Source organism: Seriola lalandi, unplaced genomic scaffold, assembly GCF_002814215.2.
Source record: "Seriola lalandi dorsalis isolate HSWRI2012SDOR001 ecotype SW California unplaced genomic scaffold, Sedor1 jcf7180002054578, whole genome shotgun sequence".
Taxonomy (NCBI): Eukaryota; Metazoa; Chordata; class Actinopteri; order Carangiformes; family Carangidae; genus Seriola; species Seriola lalandi.
In genome coordinates, this window is record NW_019525131.1 from 264,905 (window position 1) to 282,956 (window position 18,052).

Consider the following 18,052-nt stretch of genomic DNA (forward strand, 5'->3'; position numbering starts at 1 on the left):
TAATATGACACGTCTACCAGCAGGTGCTGCTGTAATCAACATGAGGCCATTTTGACCAGAAACTCTCACATTGTACATCGCCCATAGAAAACTTACATTCCCAATTGTATCTGAATCTCCAATAGAGGCCACGCCCATTTCTGCCAAGGATAAATAATATATGAAATATGCATTGACTCCTCTGAGACTGTGAGTCTGATCTGCACAAACCTTTGCATAAAGAATCTATGGATGCGTAATTAAAATAATTTTGATAATTCAATATATGTGTAATATATAAAGAAAGAACTTCTTATAGGTTGCAATCAAAACAGGAAGTGTTGCATTTCTTGCAGTGTGGCTCCTCCCACCATCAGTTTTTTTTTTTTTTAAGTATATTTTTTGGGCTTTTTATGCCTTTATTTGACAGTATAGTGGAGAGACAGGAAACAGGGAGGCAGAGAGAGGGGGAATGACATGCAGCGAAAGTCCGTCCGATGCGGGATTCGAACCGGCGCCAACTGCAGTGAGGACTGTAGCCTCTACACATGGGGTGCCTGCTTAGACCACTACGCTACACGACGCCAAAGTGCATTTTTTTTTAACTAACCAAAAATATTTAAGTCAAAATTGTTTGTATTGTATTGCTGTACTGTATTTATTTGAATTTTATGTGAATACGCATACTTCTTGTATATTTCCGCCAGCCAGGGAGCCAGCCATAACATAAGCAAGACATGGAGGCTTAGACAGGAGGCGCCAGCAGCCTTTAGGGGAAGAGTCTGCATCAAACACCTAAGTCCATTTGGACTCCCTGAGTCCTGCTAGAGAGCTAAGGTTCAGGACCTTTACACAGCTGTGATACAGCTGCTTCTTTCCACAGGAGATGAATTTTCCCAAAGATGGAGTCTTCAGGGAGAGAAGCAGGCCACTGTTCTCTCTCCACTCTCCCACATTAGGACTGATGATGAGGGTGGGGAACACAAACTCGTGGCCGTCCATCACTGTTCTTCTTCTTCTCCTCTATTCCTCCTTTGTCCAGTTAGTTTTGTATAAACACAAGAAGGAAGCAGCGTTAGTGAGATAGTGATTTTGAAAGGAACGCCATCCACTGAGTGTAGTTCTAATGTTTGCTCTGCAGTGGGCAGTAGTTCTCCTTTAAGAACTGCACCGCAGAAAAATATAAGACAAAGAAGACGGAACCCGGAACTATGACAAGATGGCGGAATGCGAGAATAGCAGTGATGTTAGACAGACGTCACATTCAGACACAGAACCTCCCAAATTATCCGACCTGCTAGATCGTGGGTGGAAGACGTTTGAGGAGGTGGACAGTACAAACGAGGCGCTGGGCTCGACCAGTGTCCAGGTGAGGGTGAAGCGCAGTATCGGGATGTTAGAAGAAGCGTCCAGAATGGCGGCTCAGCTCGATCTGTTCAGCCGTAACGAGGAGCTGGAGGAGATCGCCACGGCGGACCTGAAGTACCTGCTGCTGCCCGCTCTCCTCGGAGCTCTGACCATGAAGAAGACCAGCAGAGACAAGCGGCTGGAGATAGTCCAGACAGCCCGGGCTTACTTCATGGACTTCCTGAGGAGGTGTAGAGAATACAACATGTCACAGTTTGAGCTGCCAGCGTCGACGGGCGGAGACGCGAGTGGTCCAGACGGAGATTCAGAAAACGGACTCTCTGCGGCCAAGGTGAGTGGGTTAAAGGTTACACAGCATCCAGGATGGAGAGCGGCCTCAGTCCTGAACCAGCCCATCATGTGCTTGTATTCATGTTTGTGCCAGAGAAGGGACCCTGCAACTGTGAGCATCACAGTCAGCTGCTGTAGAGGCAGCTACTGTTTGCATCAGGTGTTGTTATCAGCAGGTAGTTGAGTCTAGTTAGAGGCAGTTGGGTTAAGTTACCCACAGCATCACCATCTCCAGCAGCAGAGATCTAACAGTGGCTGATGGTGTGGTCCCCTAGTGGCAGGGGCACAGGTCCAGTCTGAGAGGTAACCTCATGTCACTGTAAACAACAGATGATTTACATGAGATAAATAACTACATGGTAGAAATGTGCCTTTTAGCGACCACCTGTGTTTGGATTGAGTTGGAGGAGAAAGATAATCTCTACCACTATCCATCAAGCTGCTACAGGACAGTGACCCAGGAAAGGAGTTGAAATGGTTCATACATGACCCAGGATTAAAGCTAGTAAGCCTTATAAAAAGGTTGGACCTCCAGTGGACCCACAGCACATACATGGAACTCAAAAAACATGATGGTAGAACATGAGTTACTAATTTCATCTTCATACTCATTCAGCAACTCAACAAAGAAAACACATTCAGTGCAAAAATGGGAAATAGGTGAATCATATATACCTGTATTTAGACCAAAATGGAGGACAACGAACTCTCCACCCTGGAGTGAATCTCTCTGGATAATTTTCTGTCTCATTCAGAGCAGCCTGACTGCTGCAGACTGCTCTGTGGGAACACAGTTGTTGACTTAAAGTTCCAGGTACTTCTCTTCAGGAACTAAACGCTTCCTGTGGCCCATTGTTGTCTGCTTTTCCACCACGAAGATTATGCAAAATTATTACTTGACGTTACATTATTCACAGCACTTTGAGGACATAACACATTACAGGACAAAATACAGGACGCAGAATTTTATTTTCAATTATAGGACGATCCCGTATTATACGTGACGGGTGGCAGCCCTCGCCACTCCGGCTGTTGTGGTTCTTTATTTTTCTGTCCTGTTTCAGTTTTTTTCCTTCTCCTGGACCTGTTTCACGGTGTGGAGAGTGTGTTTGTTGCTCGCTCACTGCGGACATTTAAACATGGCGGGTGAAATAAAATGCAGCGAGTACTCGACCAGTCAGAAATGTTCAGCACTGCAGACCCCCCCACCACCCCCTGACCAGGGACTTTTTTGGGGGTTGATCAGTTACCCCGGAACTAAATTTAGACCCTGGTTCCTGCAGTGGAAACATAGTTCCTCAAAAGGTTCCTGGTTCCTGGGGAAAGTTCCTGATATAAATATGTAAACATTCAAATACATTAGAAAAGCTTCACAGATCACCACGAAGGACAGACACCAAACTGATCAGACAGTGAATCATCACCACTCTAAGAACAACAGATCACTATAGCTCTGCTGAAGGTAGCATGTATCTGTTAGACTGGGATGAATGTAGATAGATGTACCTTGTAAACTGGCAACTGACTGTACACTGGGAAATATGAGTAATGAAAAGCAACTGTGACAGACAGGTGGAGGGCTGAAACAGACTGAAAAGACTGAGGATCAGGCTTTGTTTTCCACTCTGACTTCACTGTGCAGCAGAGACACAGTGAAATCTGTTCTTGCCCAGAAACCGACAAATATAAAAAATTGAATAGAAAGCCTTTATTGTCACTGGTTTTAAGATACAATGAAATTAGGAGTGCTGCTCCTGATTGGTGCATGAAAGTTAAAAAGAACACATTGAACACAATATATCACACAGTTAAAAAAAAAACCAAAACAACAACCTAGTATAAAACGTGTCAAATTAGTAAATCATCGTTTTCAGCTGATCTTTTGATAATATTAAACTATCACTGCCTTCAAAATAAAACACTTTCATTGGGAAGAACATACAGGAAGTATGATACAGTGTCAACAGTAGTTTTGCATATCCACAGAGAGTAGAGAAGATGCTGGTGGGACAGAGCTGGTGATAAATGAGGTGATATCACACAGAGGAAGAAGGAGCAGAGTGACATCAGTGTTTCCTCCTGGTTGACGAGTCAGCATCTGTCCATCTTTGGTTTAACATTTGTACTGCTCTGAATGTGATGAGCTCTTAACGAGTAACGCTTGGTGTGTGTGAGTAAATGACAGCAAGCCACATCAGAGATGTCACTTAGAGCATTGTTTGAACTATGATGTGTACTTCTCGTTCCAGTCTGCCCCCTGCCCTTCAGACCTGGTTTCCATGGCAGCACAGAGACAAGCAAAGATCGAGCGATACCGTCAGAAGAAGGAGCTGGAGGCCAGACTGTCAGATGTACGGAAAGCTGTGGACAGCGGGAAGGCGGATGACGAGGTCAGCAGAGATTTTTACCTCCTGAACATCCGGAGGTGGGTAACCGTGTGTCTGGAGGAAATAGAGAGCATCGACCAGGAGGTGGAGATTCTCAAGAAGATGGATGTTCTGAAGCACATTGCTACCAAGCAGCCGGCTCAGCCAGCCAGGCCTCCCATGAAGCCATTCATCCTCACCAAGGATGCCGTACAGGTGAGACTGTGTGGTAGGAGGCACTGTGGGAGGTAGCTGCTCCTGAACCAGCTACATGAAGTCATTCACTAGTCCCTGTTACACGGGGGGACGGGGGGGACGGGTGTCCACTAGAGAGCAGTAACAAGTTGATTTTGATTGATTGGTGGGGACAGCAGGACACGGAGGTCTTTATTAAAACAGTCCTCACAGACGAGGCAGGTTTCAGATCAGTGGTGCAAGCTCTTGTGTGTGACAGTGTGTTTGTTTGGTCCAAAGGCTCGGGTCTTCGGGGCAGGTTACCCAAGCCTTGCCACCATGACGGTAGATGACTGGTATGAACAGCACAGGAAACACGGAGCCCTGCCTGACCAGGGGATTCCCAGGAGAGTCGCCGTGGAAGAAGACGCTGATGCAAACGACAGGGAAGAAGAAGAAAAAGAGAAAAAGGCTGAACAGGATGATGAGGAGGCTCTGCTGAAAGCCAGGAACTGGGATGACTGGAAAGACACTCATCGCAGAGGTTACGGAAACCGGCAGAACATGGGCTAACTGATCTAGCAGAGCGTGTCATGTGTGTTCATTTCTACTCTAATCAGTCCAGAGGTGGACACTGTTCACAGTCCTGATCCCTAACACAGTGGGTTAGAGAAGGAAACCCACCACAGCATCACCTGACCAGCCTGCTGACTTCTGATTGGCTTATCGACACTACAGCTGATTCCCTCATGTTACATTCATTTACAGCACAACAGCCCTCTGTAGTGTCATTGTTCTAACTCTCACTGGAGAATAAAGACTGATCTAACCACCTGCACTGTCAAACACCAATTCTGTTCTTTGGCATGAGTAACACTGACACGTCGTCAGGCCTCGCACACAAAATGATCCGCTTCAAACTGAGCCACAAGTCAAGTTGGCTTCCTGTAGGAAAATCACTGTTTACTTCATCCTTTACATGGTCTAACTATCATTAATTATGAGTTCAGTTGACAGAATGTCCAATGGATCATTTACTGAACCCATCAAATTAAGTTATTTAGAAATATTGGATGCTTATTTGCACTTACTACCCATCATGCATTGTATTAAGTTTAAATTCTCCATTATTATCAAAGGTTCCCTGATGAAGGTTTGATGTGTCTCAGGAGTGAGATGATCATTGTTCTCTATATAATCTTAAATAAAAAAGCAAATTAGTCAGATATTTGCTCTAATAAAATTTGAATATCAGCTGTATCAGTTCTTCCATCCTACATCTTGTGGTTCTGGTCATGTAGAGGGACTCTTAAATCTGGTTTTCAGACCTGAGCTGTTTTAGATATAAAGTACATACGTGGCCTGGCATCAGTCACAAGCCATTAAAAAAGTTCATTATAAGGACATGCAGAGTTAATGGACCCAAAATTGACACTTTGTGACTCTTCCCACCATCAAACTATCAAATTGATAGGAAACAGAGACAAAGGAGCCCTCTCTCACAAACAGACCATGCTGTTGTCACAGAGACACAGGACCAGACAAAAGGTCAAAGGGTCAGCTCCAGAGGATCAACCAATGGACACCAGGCAACTGGAGAACATAGGCAAAATCTCCAGTTTGTAACAATAAGACTCTGTCTAATGATATCTGATTGTTTCTTATATCGGACAAGTAACACCAAAAGGACTGATTATCACTAAGATGTGAGTCCTGGCGTCTCTGTGCCATGCATGAGCACACACACACACGCACACACACACACACACACACAAACCTCCCTTCCTCTGTCCCTTTCTAGATAAGAGTCATAAACTACAACCCACATTCCAATCCTGGGTAGTGACCAGCAGAACTCTCTTCACAGACACAGATCTAAGGAAGAATGTAAAATTAAATATCTAGCTGTTCACTCACGCAATAGTTTAATCCCAAACTTCTATCCCCTAGAATGTTTGAAATGTAACATGTAGACTTTAAGACAATGTCCTTCATGTGACCAGACTGTCAGCATCCTTCACACGAGGTAACACACACTACATGACATCCAGCATGTCCATATTATTATTGTTACAGTCAAAGAACTGCTGTGTAATCCACATTTATAGACTATTAGCTTTAGGAAATGTTTATATTGTTGTATGATCAGTTAACCACAACTCCTCTCTGCCATTATTAGTACCATTGGGTTTATATGTTATTTCATTTCATGTTTTGTGGTCATGGTGGAAGACGGATGTGTGAGTTTATAGGTAAACTGTAGAATTAAACTATTCAAAAGTTCAGTGGAAAATTACTCTCTTCTCCAAGTGGAAACACAGGAGAAGAAGGGTGACGCCCCTGAAACATGGTCGTGATCAATTCACACATTGCTCTAAGCAAAGCTCAAAGCCCGGCTCTGTAGCTATTTAAACTGGTAGCTCTAAGCTGCTCGCCACAAACTCATGGCTCTTAGCCATTTGTGCACTTGATCATTTTGTCGCGTCCTTTATTCTTTCTTTGCCACGTGCTCCAAGTAACATTATTTTTTGTCTACATGCGATCTTTTATCTTTATAAGCCAAGTCAAGACCAACTGAACCAAAACAACAGCAGTGCTCCAGAGTAATGTTGTAACTTTTAATCATCATCAAGTTTCAGACAGTTAGAGTCATGTGGTCAACGCCAGTCTCCTCTAAAGTTATCCAGCCAAAGTGAAGAGCATTAGAGTTTATTTCGCATCAACCCGCAAGAGACGCCAGCAGATAACATCTGCACGACCGCCTGCAGAGAAGCCGAGACAGAAAGTCTCCTGGCAAACTCCACCAGAGCTGAACCGCTGAGACACCGGCAGAATCCGTCATCGTGATAACGGGACACGGCCTCCAGGAGAATCCACCTAGACCCCGAGTCTCGAGGGTTACCATGGCAACCACAGCCACCTGGGTTCCAGCCGAGGGTCTCCAGCTGCAGCGCAACTCACAGTAGGCCGGTCTTAACACTCTGCTCATGACTGGGTTGATGTCGAAATATAGTAATATTTAATCATCAAACCTAATTCGTAGATGTAGCATCATTAGCTGTATAGCCATAGCATATCCTCTCCCACCATTGCCAACTCATCACACTGCTCATTTCATTATTATTTTCATCTTTATGATTATTACACCTTGCATTTACTCTGTACATAGTAGTTTAGTTAATAAACTCCTTTATTTACACCCAGTTGTTTTCCTGTTGTGTTCTTTTGACGTAGAGACTGGAGATCCACTGAATCGAGAAGTCATGGCTTCTGATATGAGATTGATAAATTTGGCAATGAAGTAATTCATTGTTGTCCTCCCAGAGGACTGGTGCCCCATTTCAACGAGAGTAAATTCTAAATTACGGTGTTAACGCTACATAGATAATATTTGTTATAACAAATATTAATATAAAGATTTAATATAAGTTATCACATCATTTAATTTGTTCTGTTTAAAGTGATGAACAGTCAGAAAAGCTCAGGTGAGGTCGTGTTATTCCATGAGCTTCAGACCAAGTTTTTGTGTGAAAACCATGTTCAACTAATGAGTTTAAAACGTGTTTAGAGAGGAAGATTAGCATGTCCCTAAAACTTCTGGAGGTCTCTGATGTTCAGGACCCAGAGCTTCCTGTTTAGCTCTCACCTTGTCCTCTGAAGGGTGAAGACTGTGCTCATCCAGTACAAGTTTTCTACAGAGCATTTCACTCGTCCTCCATTTTCCTGAAGGTGCTGTAGGACTTCCTGAAGGCGATGGAGAAGGTGCTGACAAACACATCATGTTGAGGACAGGTGACATCACAGCGGTGGTCTTCGAGGACAGACGAGGGAGTTGGGTCCAGAGCAGGACATCTTGTCATGGGCCAGTCATCACCCTCTCCCTGAGAACCCTGCACATCTCCAGGTCCCTCAGTTTGTTCACCAGCTGGTTGTCATGAGTGGTTAAAGCTCTAACCACCCTTCCTCACAGGAACACCACACTGACACTCACATCTCAGTACAACACAGTAATGAGGCAGACTGAGGCTGTTAATTCGCTCAACCCCTCCATGCCCTGCTCTCTCTCTCTTTCTCTCTCTCTCTCTCTCACTCACTCACACAAACAAGCACACCATCTGTCTGATTGGCTAAAAAAAAAAGTGTTTATTTGTGGTCAATCAAGACACACGTGGAGACGCATTTTAAATTCAGGTGTGAACTGACGAACTGAGAGCTGAACACCTGTGATTGGATCACCTGAGACAGATGTTACAGTAACACCAGGTGTGAACAGGGCCTGAGTGGTCACTGACTAAATGCCCATGTGTGGTCTATACTGAGAAGAATCAGTCAGTATATACAAACTTCATGTTGAAATGTTTACAGATTATGTCAAATATGATCAGATAGATTATATTTGACATTGTGTCTTTCTAGCCGCAGGCCTGAATATATGGAATGCCATCTTAATCAATATTAAATAAATAAAAAAATACAGCTATGAAATAAACCCTGAAAACTAAAATTAGATAGATAGATAGATAGATAGATAGATACTTTATTTATCCCCTAGGGGAAAATCATGATTCAATTATGTAATAAACGTAACAATATATAAATAAATGTCAATATAAATATATAAGTGAGTCATTACATAAATAGCTATACAAATGAATCAATGAATAAATAAATAAATTAAATAAATAAATAAATAGCTTTTTATATTTAGAATTACCTTATTTCTGGAGACTTTTATTTCCAAATGTCACATTTATGACTCAAATTTATATTAACATTTATTTATATATTTCTACATTTAGTACCTAATTTATGTATTTCAGGTTTTATTTCATAGCTGTATTTATTTAGTTATGTTTTCATTTAATAGATTTTGATTTAGGGGCGGCACAGTGGCTCAGTGGTTAGCACATCACAGCAAGAAGATTCTGGGTTCGAACCTGGGCCTTTCTGTGCTGAGTTTACATGTTCTCCCTGTGCCTGCTTGGGTTCTCTCCAGCTTCCTCCCACAGTCCAAAGACATGCACCATAGGTTAATTGGCCACTCTAAAGTGCCCATAGGTGTGACTGTTCATGTGTATGTCAGCACTGTGATGGACTGGCGACCTGTCCAGGGTGTACCCCGCCCTCGCCCAGACACTCCATATGAACAGGGCCTTCTTTCAAAACTGAAGGAAAGAGGAAGAGACCAACAAGGAGGGACAGTTAAGGCACTTTAATATCAGAAATAACCTCAGATCAAATATTTTGTCCTGGTACCTGATGAGGCTTCCATGTTTAAAGCACTTCAATGTTTTACACAACAGAAAAAAAAAATGGTACTTCAGATGAAAGAGATCTCATCTTGCTCTGGGGTTAAGACCTTTCTTCTTAATTAAAGACAAAAAAATTATCCTTTTAACAACAAGACTCAACAAACTTTCTTATTTGGCAAACTGAAAATTCATAAATGAATGGAGGGAGGAGGGCAATACTGTCCCACTATTGAAAACATTAACTCTGTAAAACCTCCATTTGCTAGTAATTTATACTCTTCAATCCAAAACAGGTTTATAGGAAACCCTGAGTGTGTGAGGCTGCACTGATGTTAAATCATCCACCATCTGAACGCTGTCATGTGTTACTGTTATAATCTTATATAGTATAATCACTAGACCATGAATCTTATTATTAATCAGACTGTCCAGTGGCTCAGCAGTGTAAGGACCACAGCTCAAAGAGCAACACACACACACACACACACACACACACACACACACACACACACACACACACACACACACACACGGGGTGAGAACAGACAAGGAGGATGAGATGCACTTAAGTCAGCAATGCACAACAAAATTTCTATTTTTGTCAGTGGAGTCTGGTGACTCTGAACAGAGCAATAAAACAGCTGTTTCTGGTTCAACAAAAAGGATTTGACTCTTTAAGAAACACTTTAGTGCATGTACTTTGATGAGAGTCACACATGCACATGCATATTTGTGTGTGCAACTGCAGTCGCAGGATGTGTACACAAACACATGTGGCGCTTTTAGTAAATAATCCAACAAGTGTATGTACATGCATCTCATCCTCTGTGTCCCTTTTCACCCCCCCCCCCCCCCCCCCCACTCACACACAAACACACACTTCTACCTTTGTGAGGACATTGGTTGACATAATGTATTCCCTAGCTCCTTACCCCAACTTTAACCATAACAACTGAACCCCTGACCCCTCCCCCTAAATCCAAGAAGTGTTGAGGACCGGCCAACATGTCCTCACTCTGTTCTCACTATGTAGCATTTAAAGCACATATACTCTCTCTCTCTCTCACACACACACACACACACACACACACACACAACTGAGGCCAGAACCTCACTATGGTCCCAACAGTTAAAATGCTCACTGGATTTAGTCCCTGATTATTACCAATCAACTGATTAAAGAAATTCAGATTTAGTCAGATTCTAAGGTACAAAACAGATTTTGGCACGAGGCAGTTCAGGATGCACACCGATGATGAGGGTCCTGCTGTTGTGAAGGCACAGTGTGTGTTTGTGTGTGTTGATACACACTCTCGACTCGCAGATCAGAAGACAAATCATGGCGTAGCAAACAGTCATGTGGCATCATCGCCATGGACACCACCCTGTTTGTTGACAGGACTTCATGTTGACATGGTCAGCTCTAACTTATCAGGAAGCTGCAACACAGAACGAGTCTTTTAGCCAATAGGAAACGAGGCACTGTTTCAGCCAATCACAGCAGGTAGAACAAGATCAACAGAAATAAAGGTGTGTCTCTACCTGTATGGATACCCATGGTACTTAGCTCTGAAAATGGACAGCAGACAGCTGAAGAACAGCATCACCAGACCAATACCTGCTACACACATGACTGACATGACACACACATACACACACACACACACACACACACACACACACACACACACACACACACACACACACACACACACACAGTTCATGTTGATCATCAGCATCATGTTTGGACTTTTCATTTCCACATTAGTGATAAACTGTCTGAGCTGCACTTCCTTCAGCTCTACATACTATGGTCATATATTCTACATTTTTCTGCCTTTATGTCCATAACTGTTGATTGTGACTGTGTGTGTGTGTGTGTGTGTGTGTGTGTGTGTGTGTGTGTGTGTGTGTATATACATACTCTTCCTCTTTCCAATGTCTATGTCAGAGGTGGCAGCCTCACACAGCAGCACGATCCCCGTGGTAACAGCAGCATCTGATAGAGGTCAAGGTTCAGACAGGAAATAAGATGCATGACCTCAGACCACCACAGTTCAACAGCTACAACCAGGATCTACTTTAAAGGTCAGGCCTGTGGAGGGAGGTGTGAAACTGATTAACTCCACAACAAAGCTGGAGGAGGAGCATAGCTGACACAGAGGATCTGATCCACCTGGCTGAGGGGGGCTGACATTAACCTCATGGTGTGTTAGAGTGACTCAGTTCAGAGAGAGAGAGTGTGTGTGTGTGTGTGTGTGTGTGTGTGTGTGTGTGTGTGAGAGTCAGCTTAAGGATACTGAAGAGCAGGACGATGTGAGTCTCAGCCACAAACTGAGCCTGACTGCTGCCGTGGATGTAACTCTGAAAACAACAGGACAGTTAAACACAGCTCTGATGATCACTTCACATATCACATTGTCAGTCAGGATGGACTGTGACTTACAACTTGTCCAGTGCTGGGGTTCTTGTGTGCATACGGTGGTCCTCTGATGTGGTTCCACATCTGGCCTGAAGTCATGATCAGGACAAAGCACTGACACACAGAGAGAAGAAAATAGGGAGGACATCATAAAGACCAGGATTGATGAGAAACTTGGCTGGAGACTTTATTCATTCAGTGTGTGCAATTCTTTATTTCATTCAGTGTGTGCAATAATCATTTGTTGATGACCTTATTATAGTATTTTATATTCCTGAGCTAGATGAAACACAATTTTGTTCTTTTGTGTAAAGTGTGAATGACAATAAATTCTTCTTGTATTTCTCCTGATCTGTTCAGCAGCAGGTGAACATGTCTGTGTAACATGGAGCTAAATAACCAGTGGAGATTCTCAGCGGGCAGCTGAGTTTTCATGCTTTGATTTTGAAATGAGACAAAATGTTGTGTTGTATTTGATATTGCTTGAATATGTTTGTTGGGATGAAGATTTCAAACATCACTTACTCATCTGTGTGAGCAACTTATTTTTTTGTGCCATTGAACTTTGGTTATATGACCAAGAATATGCTCACAGAGAAGATGCTGCTGCTGGTGCTGCTGCATTAACCCTTACAAGCAACAGCAGAACACAGCAGCACCACTTAGTGAAGTGGTAAATGATCATCTGCTCATCAGTTTCAGATTCCACCTCAGTGCTTCTCTTCACTGATCTCAGCTCAGCACAGATCACTGCAGACCCACTGCATCTCTGGCCTGGCTGTCATGTGGTTCAGTATTTTCTGATGTGATCTATGGAGAACCACAGCGCTCTGCTTTTCTCTCTTTATGTTTCACATCTTGGTCATGACTCAGTCATGGACTTAAATGTTCACTGCTACACTGATGGTACTCAGCTGATGATGTCACATACTCAGCTGAACCTTTTAAGTCAGGTGATCATAATGATGTCACATGATTTCCTGCTCCTACATTCAGATAAAACTGAGATGCTGGTCATCGGCCCGACACAGACACCGGTTGGTTGATGCTCAAATCCTCATTCACACCTTTGTGTCATTCACACTGGGTTATTTGTAATATTTGTGCACCAATTTTGGCTTCCAACAGTATCTTTAAGGTGTCCAGACATTAATGTGCTTCTACTGACACACACAAACTTAAACGGGCAGACCTCATCACACTTGTCTGATCTCCAAAAACATTATGTCCATCCTGTGCTCGCTGCTCTCCCAACACAGGGCTCCTGTCTGTCCCCAGACTTAAAAACACATCTGCAGGCTGCAGTGTGTTTTCCTTCTGGGACAACATCCCTGCGGACAGAGGAGGTTGTGTGGCTCAGGCCCTGTCCGTCTTCATGTGCGTTTACACTCCAGAGTTCTGTCATCCTGACTGTTCACACTGTAAATTCACAATGTTGCTCTTCTCTGTACACTCCGCCGCCGTCTCGCCTCCTCCTCTCTTCCTGATGTTTCCTCCATCTTTTTCACCCTTTAGTGTTTTTTGGAGAGGTTTCCTGAATCAGGGTCTTAGGATAGAGGATGTTGTGTGCTGTAGATATCGTAAAGGCCCTTGAGGCAAATTTGTGATATTGGACAACATAAATAAAACTGACTTGCCATAACCTACACTACACACTTAACATAGTGCTAGCTTTTTTTTCTCTGTCATTTTTTATGATTATTGATGTTAAGGTGAGGCTTTAACATAACGAACCTGTTGTGCTTTGCGTTCACAATGCACAGGTTAAGCAACCCGCAACGCGGACTTGAGGCGCACCTGGAGAGGTGGTCTCAGCAAACCAAACTGAGACTTCCTCAACAGGTGGTCTCAGTTCGGTTTGCTTCAAATGCGCTATGTTGGCAACACTGCAGGCTGTAAACGCTCCCTAATAGAAACTGTTTTCATCAATTCATTTTGAAAGAGCAACAGCCAATGGAAAACTCCGACTCAGTCACGTGGCATTCAGCTGACCAATGGTGGAACTATGATCACTCAGTCAGTCAGTGACATATGCCATTGTAGGGCTGGCCCCGCTGTTGCTGTCCAGCCAAGAACTATATACAATGTATTTGTGATGATCAATTAATATCACTCATCTACATCTATTTTGCAGACCCAAAGAAAGAAAGAAAAAGATCCAAATTCTTGTTTCCAATTTCACATTTGTCATCAGAAGAACAGTCTACAGTCTTTTAAAGTTCATGCTGGTTGTTTTGTTGGAGGTCAGCCTGTTCAGCCACATCCTAATCTACCAACGTTTGACCACTGCTCTTTATTAGTCGTTTGCAGAGTGTGTGAGTCACAGAGAGCATTAAGTGTATCAATGTACACATGTTTGTGTGTTGGCTGCTGTTACCAGTGCAGAGAAGGCCCAGACGTTCTTGTTGAAGAGAAACTCCAGATTGTGTCTTCGTAGATACGCCAGTCCTCCAATCACAGCCAGGAGGAAGCCCAGCAGCAGAGGCCCGGCATAGTTGGGAGGACGGATGACTCGGATCTGAAACACGGGCAAACAGGACTGTGATCACCAGAGGCTGCTGTCATCACGGTCACTCAGACACAGACCTAATGATACAGCTGACACTGACCTGCACATCAGTCCTGTCTGCCACCCATCTGGCCAGCTGTTCGGCTGCGAAGCCTCTGACCTGCAGCTCGTAGGTATCAGACCTGCGAGGTTTCCCTTTGGACGGGAAGTGGAGGAATGTTGGAGCAGAGTTCATATTCAGCTGCAACACAAACACAAATACAGTCACAACAGAGTATGTATAACTGGTTGTTTATCTAGTCCAGCTCAACTTTCAACATCTGTAAGTAACTAAAGCTCAAAATAACTAGGAGTTTATTTACAACTATCTGACTTAGGTAAGATAAATTGACCTTTTACCTTTCTTCAATCCCAGCTGTTAGTTTAAGACAGATGCACATCCACTTACTGATGACACCTCAGAGTCTGAATGAACTGACTGTAAGAACCTGCAGAGTTGTTTCTGGACATTGGTCTAAAAATTTGTTTCATTCAACCTCTGGTCACTGTCCAGTCCGGGTCTGTGAGTGAGTCTGCTTGTGTCCCTGTCAGGAAACTTCTCCTGGTTATGATCATATGATCACATATACTGAGCTGCAGGTTTTATTACTGTCTGACCATGATCCAATATCCATTTTAATTCTACTTACATTACACAGCTTAGAGCAGTGGCTCTCAAACTTTTTCTCATCAAGGACCTTAAACTGGCACCATATTATTATCTTATAATTAATAGATTTGAATTAAAAATATAACTTGCATCACAGGTTTCTCTTTATCGTTTCCTACATGGTGTACTATAGTGTTTAGTATATTCACCAAAGAGGATGTTGATCTGTTGTGGCAGGAAAGATCTATACAGACTTCAATCCAAGCACAAACACTGTAGACATGTGGTTCACCAGCAACGTGTCAATGAATTAGATGCAAAACATCAGTTTGTAAAACTAAAAGCAGCTGTCCATGCTCCATTTGTGGACATATCGAAGTCGTGCTTCCTTCCTGGTTTTTCGTGGCACATTTTTGTATGTACTTTGGAACATGTCAGCAGCAGTGAACACTACATATGATTTGTTGGCTGAAACACATCAAAATGTCTTGCTGTGTCTCAAATCAGATATTGCTGCTTTGCACAAGTGACTAAAGACCGAACACTTTACTGCAACATTAAAATTGTGCTGTGATCAGCAGTAAGTATGAGTATGGAAGAACCTGATTTGATGCACAGTATCTGGTTGTATAAATTGCAGAAGCAAAAACTAACAGAAAAACTTTTTCATTTACACATCTGAAGGTCTACAGGTTTTCAGTCCAACACAACAGCAGCTCAGTTCACTGACCAGTGAGACCAGCTGGCCTCTCATCCCTCAGTCACACAGACTCTGTCTTCTGGTGTTAATGCATGAATGGCTTTTAGACTTTTAGAAAACAAGATGTTGTCTCACCATCTGAAAGACGTCTGAGCCTTCATCAAAATCAACAGATGCAAAGAAGACTTTGTTGGTGAAGGCAGAGGAATAACGCCAGGAGTTAGCCAGCACCTGAAACTCTTCATCTGCTTGTCTGAAATGAAAACATACATTTAAATTCTTAATTCAGAAAGAAGCCAACAGTAGCAGCAGCATCAGTTCTTCTTCCCTCTGCTCCTGCCTTTTACCTGCAGACTCCACACTGTCTCTGTGGCTGCAGCGCTGTGAACATGATGACCACTGAGTAGTTTCTGGGAGGAGCCTTGACGAAGCGACGAAACTTATCTCCGTTCATCCTGATGACTGAACGTTTGGAGGCCCACTCCATCATCTGAGTCACCTTCTCTGACAGTAGAGTCTACACAGGGCAGACAGTGCGTTAGGCACAAAGACAGGAGGACTGATGGAAAAGGCCAGGAGCCATCCTCAGGCTCAGAAACAACACAGGACCAGATAGACAGCAGAGACAAAAAGCAATTCACTCATAAACATAAGAACAATACAAAATATATCCATGTAAAGACTGTTTAAAAAAGTGGCCAATTCATATCATGTCAACCAGTGAAAATTAATTTAACAATCTACACAGAGTCACCTGAACACATCCAGATGTTCTAAACAGCCTCTGGAATAAACACATGCTTGTTTTAGAATCAGGCAGTGTGAAACATATTCCTGATTATATTTCAGACTGCCTGTCCTTAATGACTTCAAATAGTCATTTAGGACACGTGTGTGTATGTGTTGAAGTCATGTGTGTCTAATCACACATAGCAGCCAGGGGTCTATTCCAAAAAGTAGGTTTAGTGAAAACTCTGAGTTCCTTAAATTTGAGATGAGGGAAACTCTGGGTTTTCTGAAACTGAGATCACTTTAACTCAGAGTCATATACCATGGTATCATGGTCAGTTACCATGGTAGCTGACTCCAAGTTTCTGTCTGTTTCATCCTGACAAGCCTGAAGAAGCTGTTTGACACAGGCTTCATGTCCTCATTCAGCGCAGATCAGAGACATTTAAAAAAAAAAAAAACAAGTTTAATTTAAAATCCTGACTTGACACTAGTTTGTTATCTGAGACCTGTCTTTACGAACATGACCTCTTTTATTATCAATCTGTGATCAGTGTGAGGACAGAGACAGAGATCTGACATTCAAATATTACACATGGTAAATGGTTCATCCTCAACTCAGATTAAATATCTATTCAGTCTTTCTGAGACTGTGGACACTAAGATACCTGTCAGACTGTAAATCGGCTCCTCTGCACTAAAACATTTACTGATTATTCATCACTGTAAATTAAAAAATATCTGTGTGAACCTTTAGACACTCTGATCTATGAAGAATTTCATTTGTGAGGGAGGATGACAGTAATGCTGCTGAAAATACTTACAAATTTAAAAAATATACATAGTCTGAAACTGATTTAACAGCATTTCAGTCACTGTATATACAGTCATTGATGCTGTTGAGCAGTAGTAGACATCTGAAAATTTACACTCAGCTTTTACCTCGATGCTTTTTCATCCGAGAATCACCAAAATCATGAAGCTGTTCCTGGGTCAGAATCTGAGGCTACAGTCATAGATCATCATAGACATATACAATCATAGACAACTTCTTTCTGATCCGTTTCATCTATATCTATAAACTTCTGTCTGATCTGTTTCATGTATATCTACTTTCTCCTGCAGAACTTTGTCTCCATCAGGTCACAGGTGAATAATATATTTAATCTAACAAAAAGCAGATTCCAGCTCTTTACATCCATTAAGAATATAAAAGTCTAATAAATAAAGTGGTCTAGTGGACGACGCTGAATAAAATGTTATAGTTTGAAATAATTGACTCTTTTCTCCAGCTCAGATTCTTTCACTGCTGCTGCTGTTTTTTTTTTTGTTTTTTTTTAGAAATAAACATGCTTTAATGTCACATACTCATCTTTCTGGCTCCACTGGATTAAAATGGAGGTTCTGCTCTCTTTATTTACCCGTTACCATGGTGAATTGTTGAAACTGAGCTCCATTGATGATGGCTTTTCATAGTTCTCATCAGGGCTGTAAACTAACTTTTTGGCTCACCTGCCAAGGGGACCGGTAGATGAAAAAATCTACCGGCCAAGTAAATTTTTTACCGGCCAAGT

The 18,052-nt window shown here is 42.6% G+C and overlaps 2 protein-coding genes across 3 annotated transcripts in view; one reads left to right on the forward strand and one right to left on the reverse strand.

Annotated features, from left to right (window-relative positions):
- Nucleotides 1–1,161: 1,161 nt before the first annotated feature.
- igbp1 (immunoglobulin (CD79A) binding protein 1) lies at nt 1,162–5,051 on the forward strand. Its single transcript, XM_023417787.2, has 3 exons — nt 1,162–1,678; nt 3,927–4,259; nt 4,518–5,051. The coding sequence occupies exons 1-3, from the start codon at nt 1,199–1,201 to the stop codon at nt 4,788–4,790; spliced, it is 1,086 nt and encodes a 361-aa protein (XP_023273555.1). The 5' UTR covers nt 1,162–1,198; the 3' UTR covers nt 4,791–5,051.
- A 4,363-nt stretch (nt 5,052–9,414) lies between these two features.
- Nucleotides 9,415–18,052, reverse strand: part of LOC111663608 (dolichyl-diphosphooligosaccharide--protein glycosyltransferase subunit MAGT1) — a 10,790-nt gene continuing 2,152 nt past the window's right edge. The window contains exons 2-10 of one of the 2 annotated variants that reach the window (XM_023417871.2): nt 16,097–16,266; nt 15,885–16,002; nt 14,501–14,641; nt 14,269–14,409; nt 11,916–12,005; nt 11,770–11,833; nt 11,394–11,468; nt 11,012–11,102; nt 9,415–10,908 (exon numbers count right to left, since the gene is read on the reverse strand). In XM_023417871.2, the coding sequence (XP_023273639.1) occupies nt 10,893–10,908; nt 11,012–11,102; nt 11,394–11,468; nt 11,770–11,833; nt 11,916–12,005; nt 14,269–14,409; nt 14,501–14,641; nt 15,885–16,002; nt 16,097–16,266 (906 nt within the window). In that variant the 3' untranslated portion in view covers nt 9,415–10,892. Of the gene's footprint in view, nt 10,909–11,007; nt 11,103–11,393; nt 11,469–11,769; nt 11,834–11,915; nt 12,006–14,268; nt 14,410–14,500; nt 14,642–15,884; nt 16,003–16,096; nt 16,267–18,052 lie in introns of those variants that run through there. The other variant, XM_087177022.1, reaches the window with a different exon arrangement.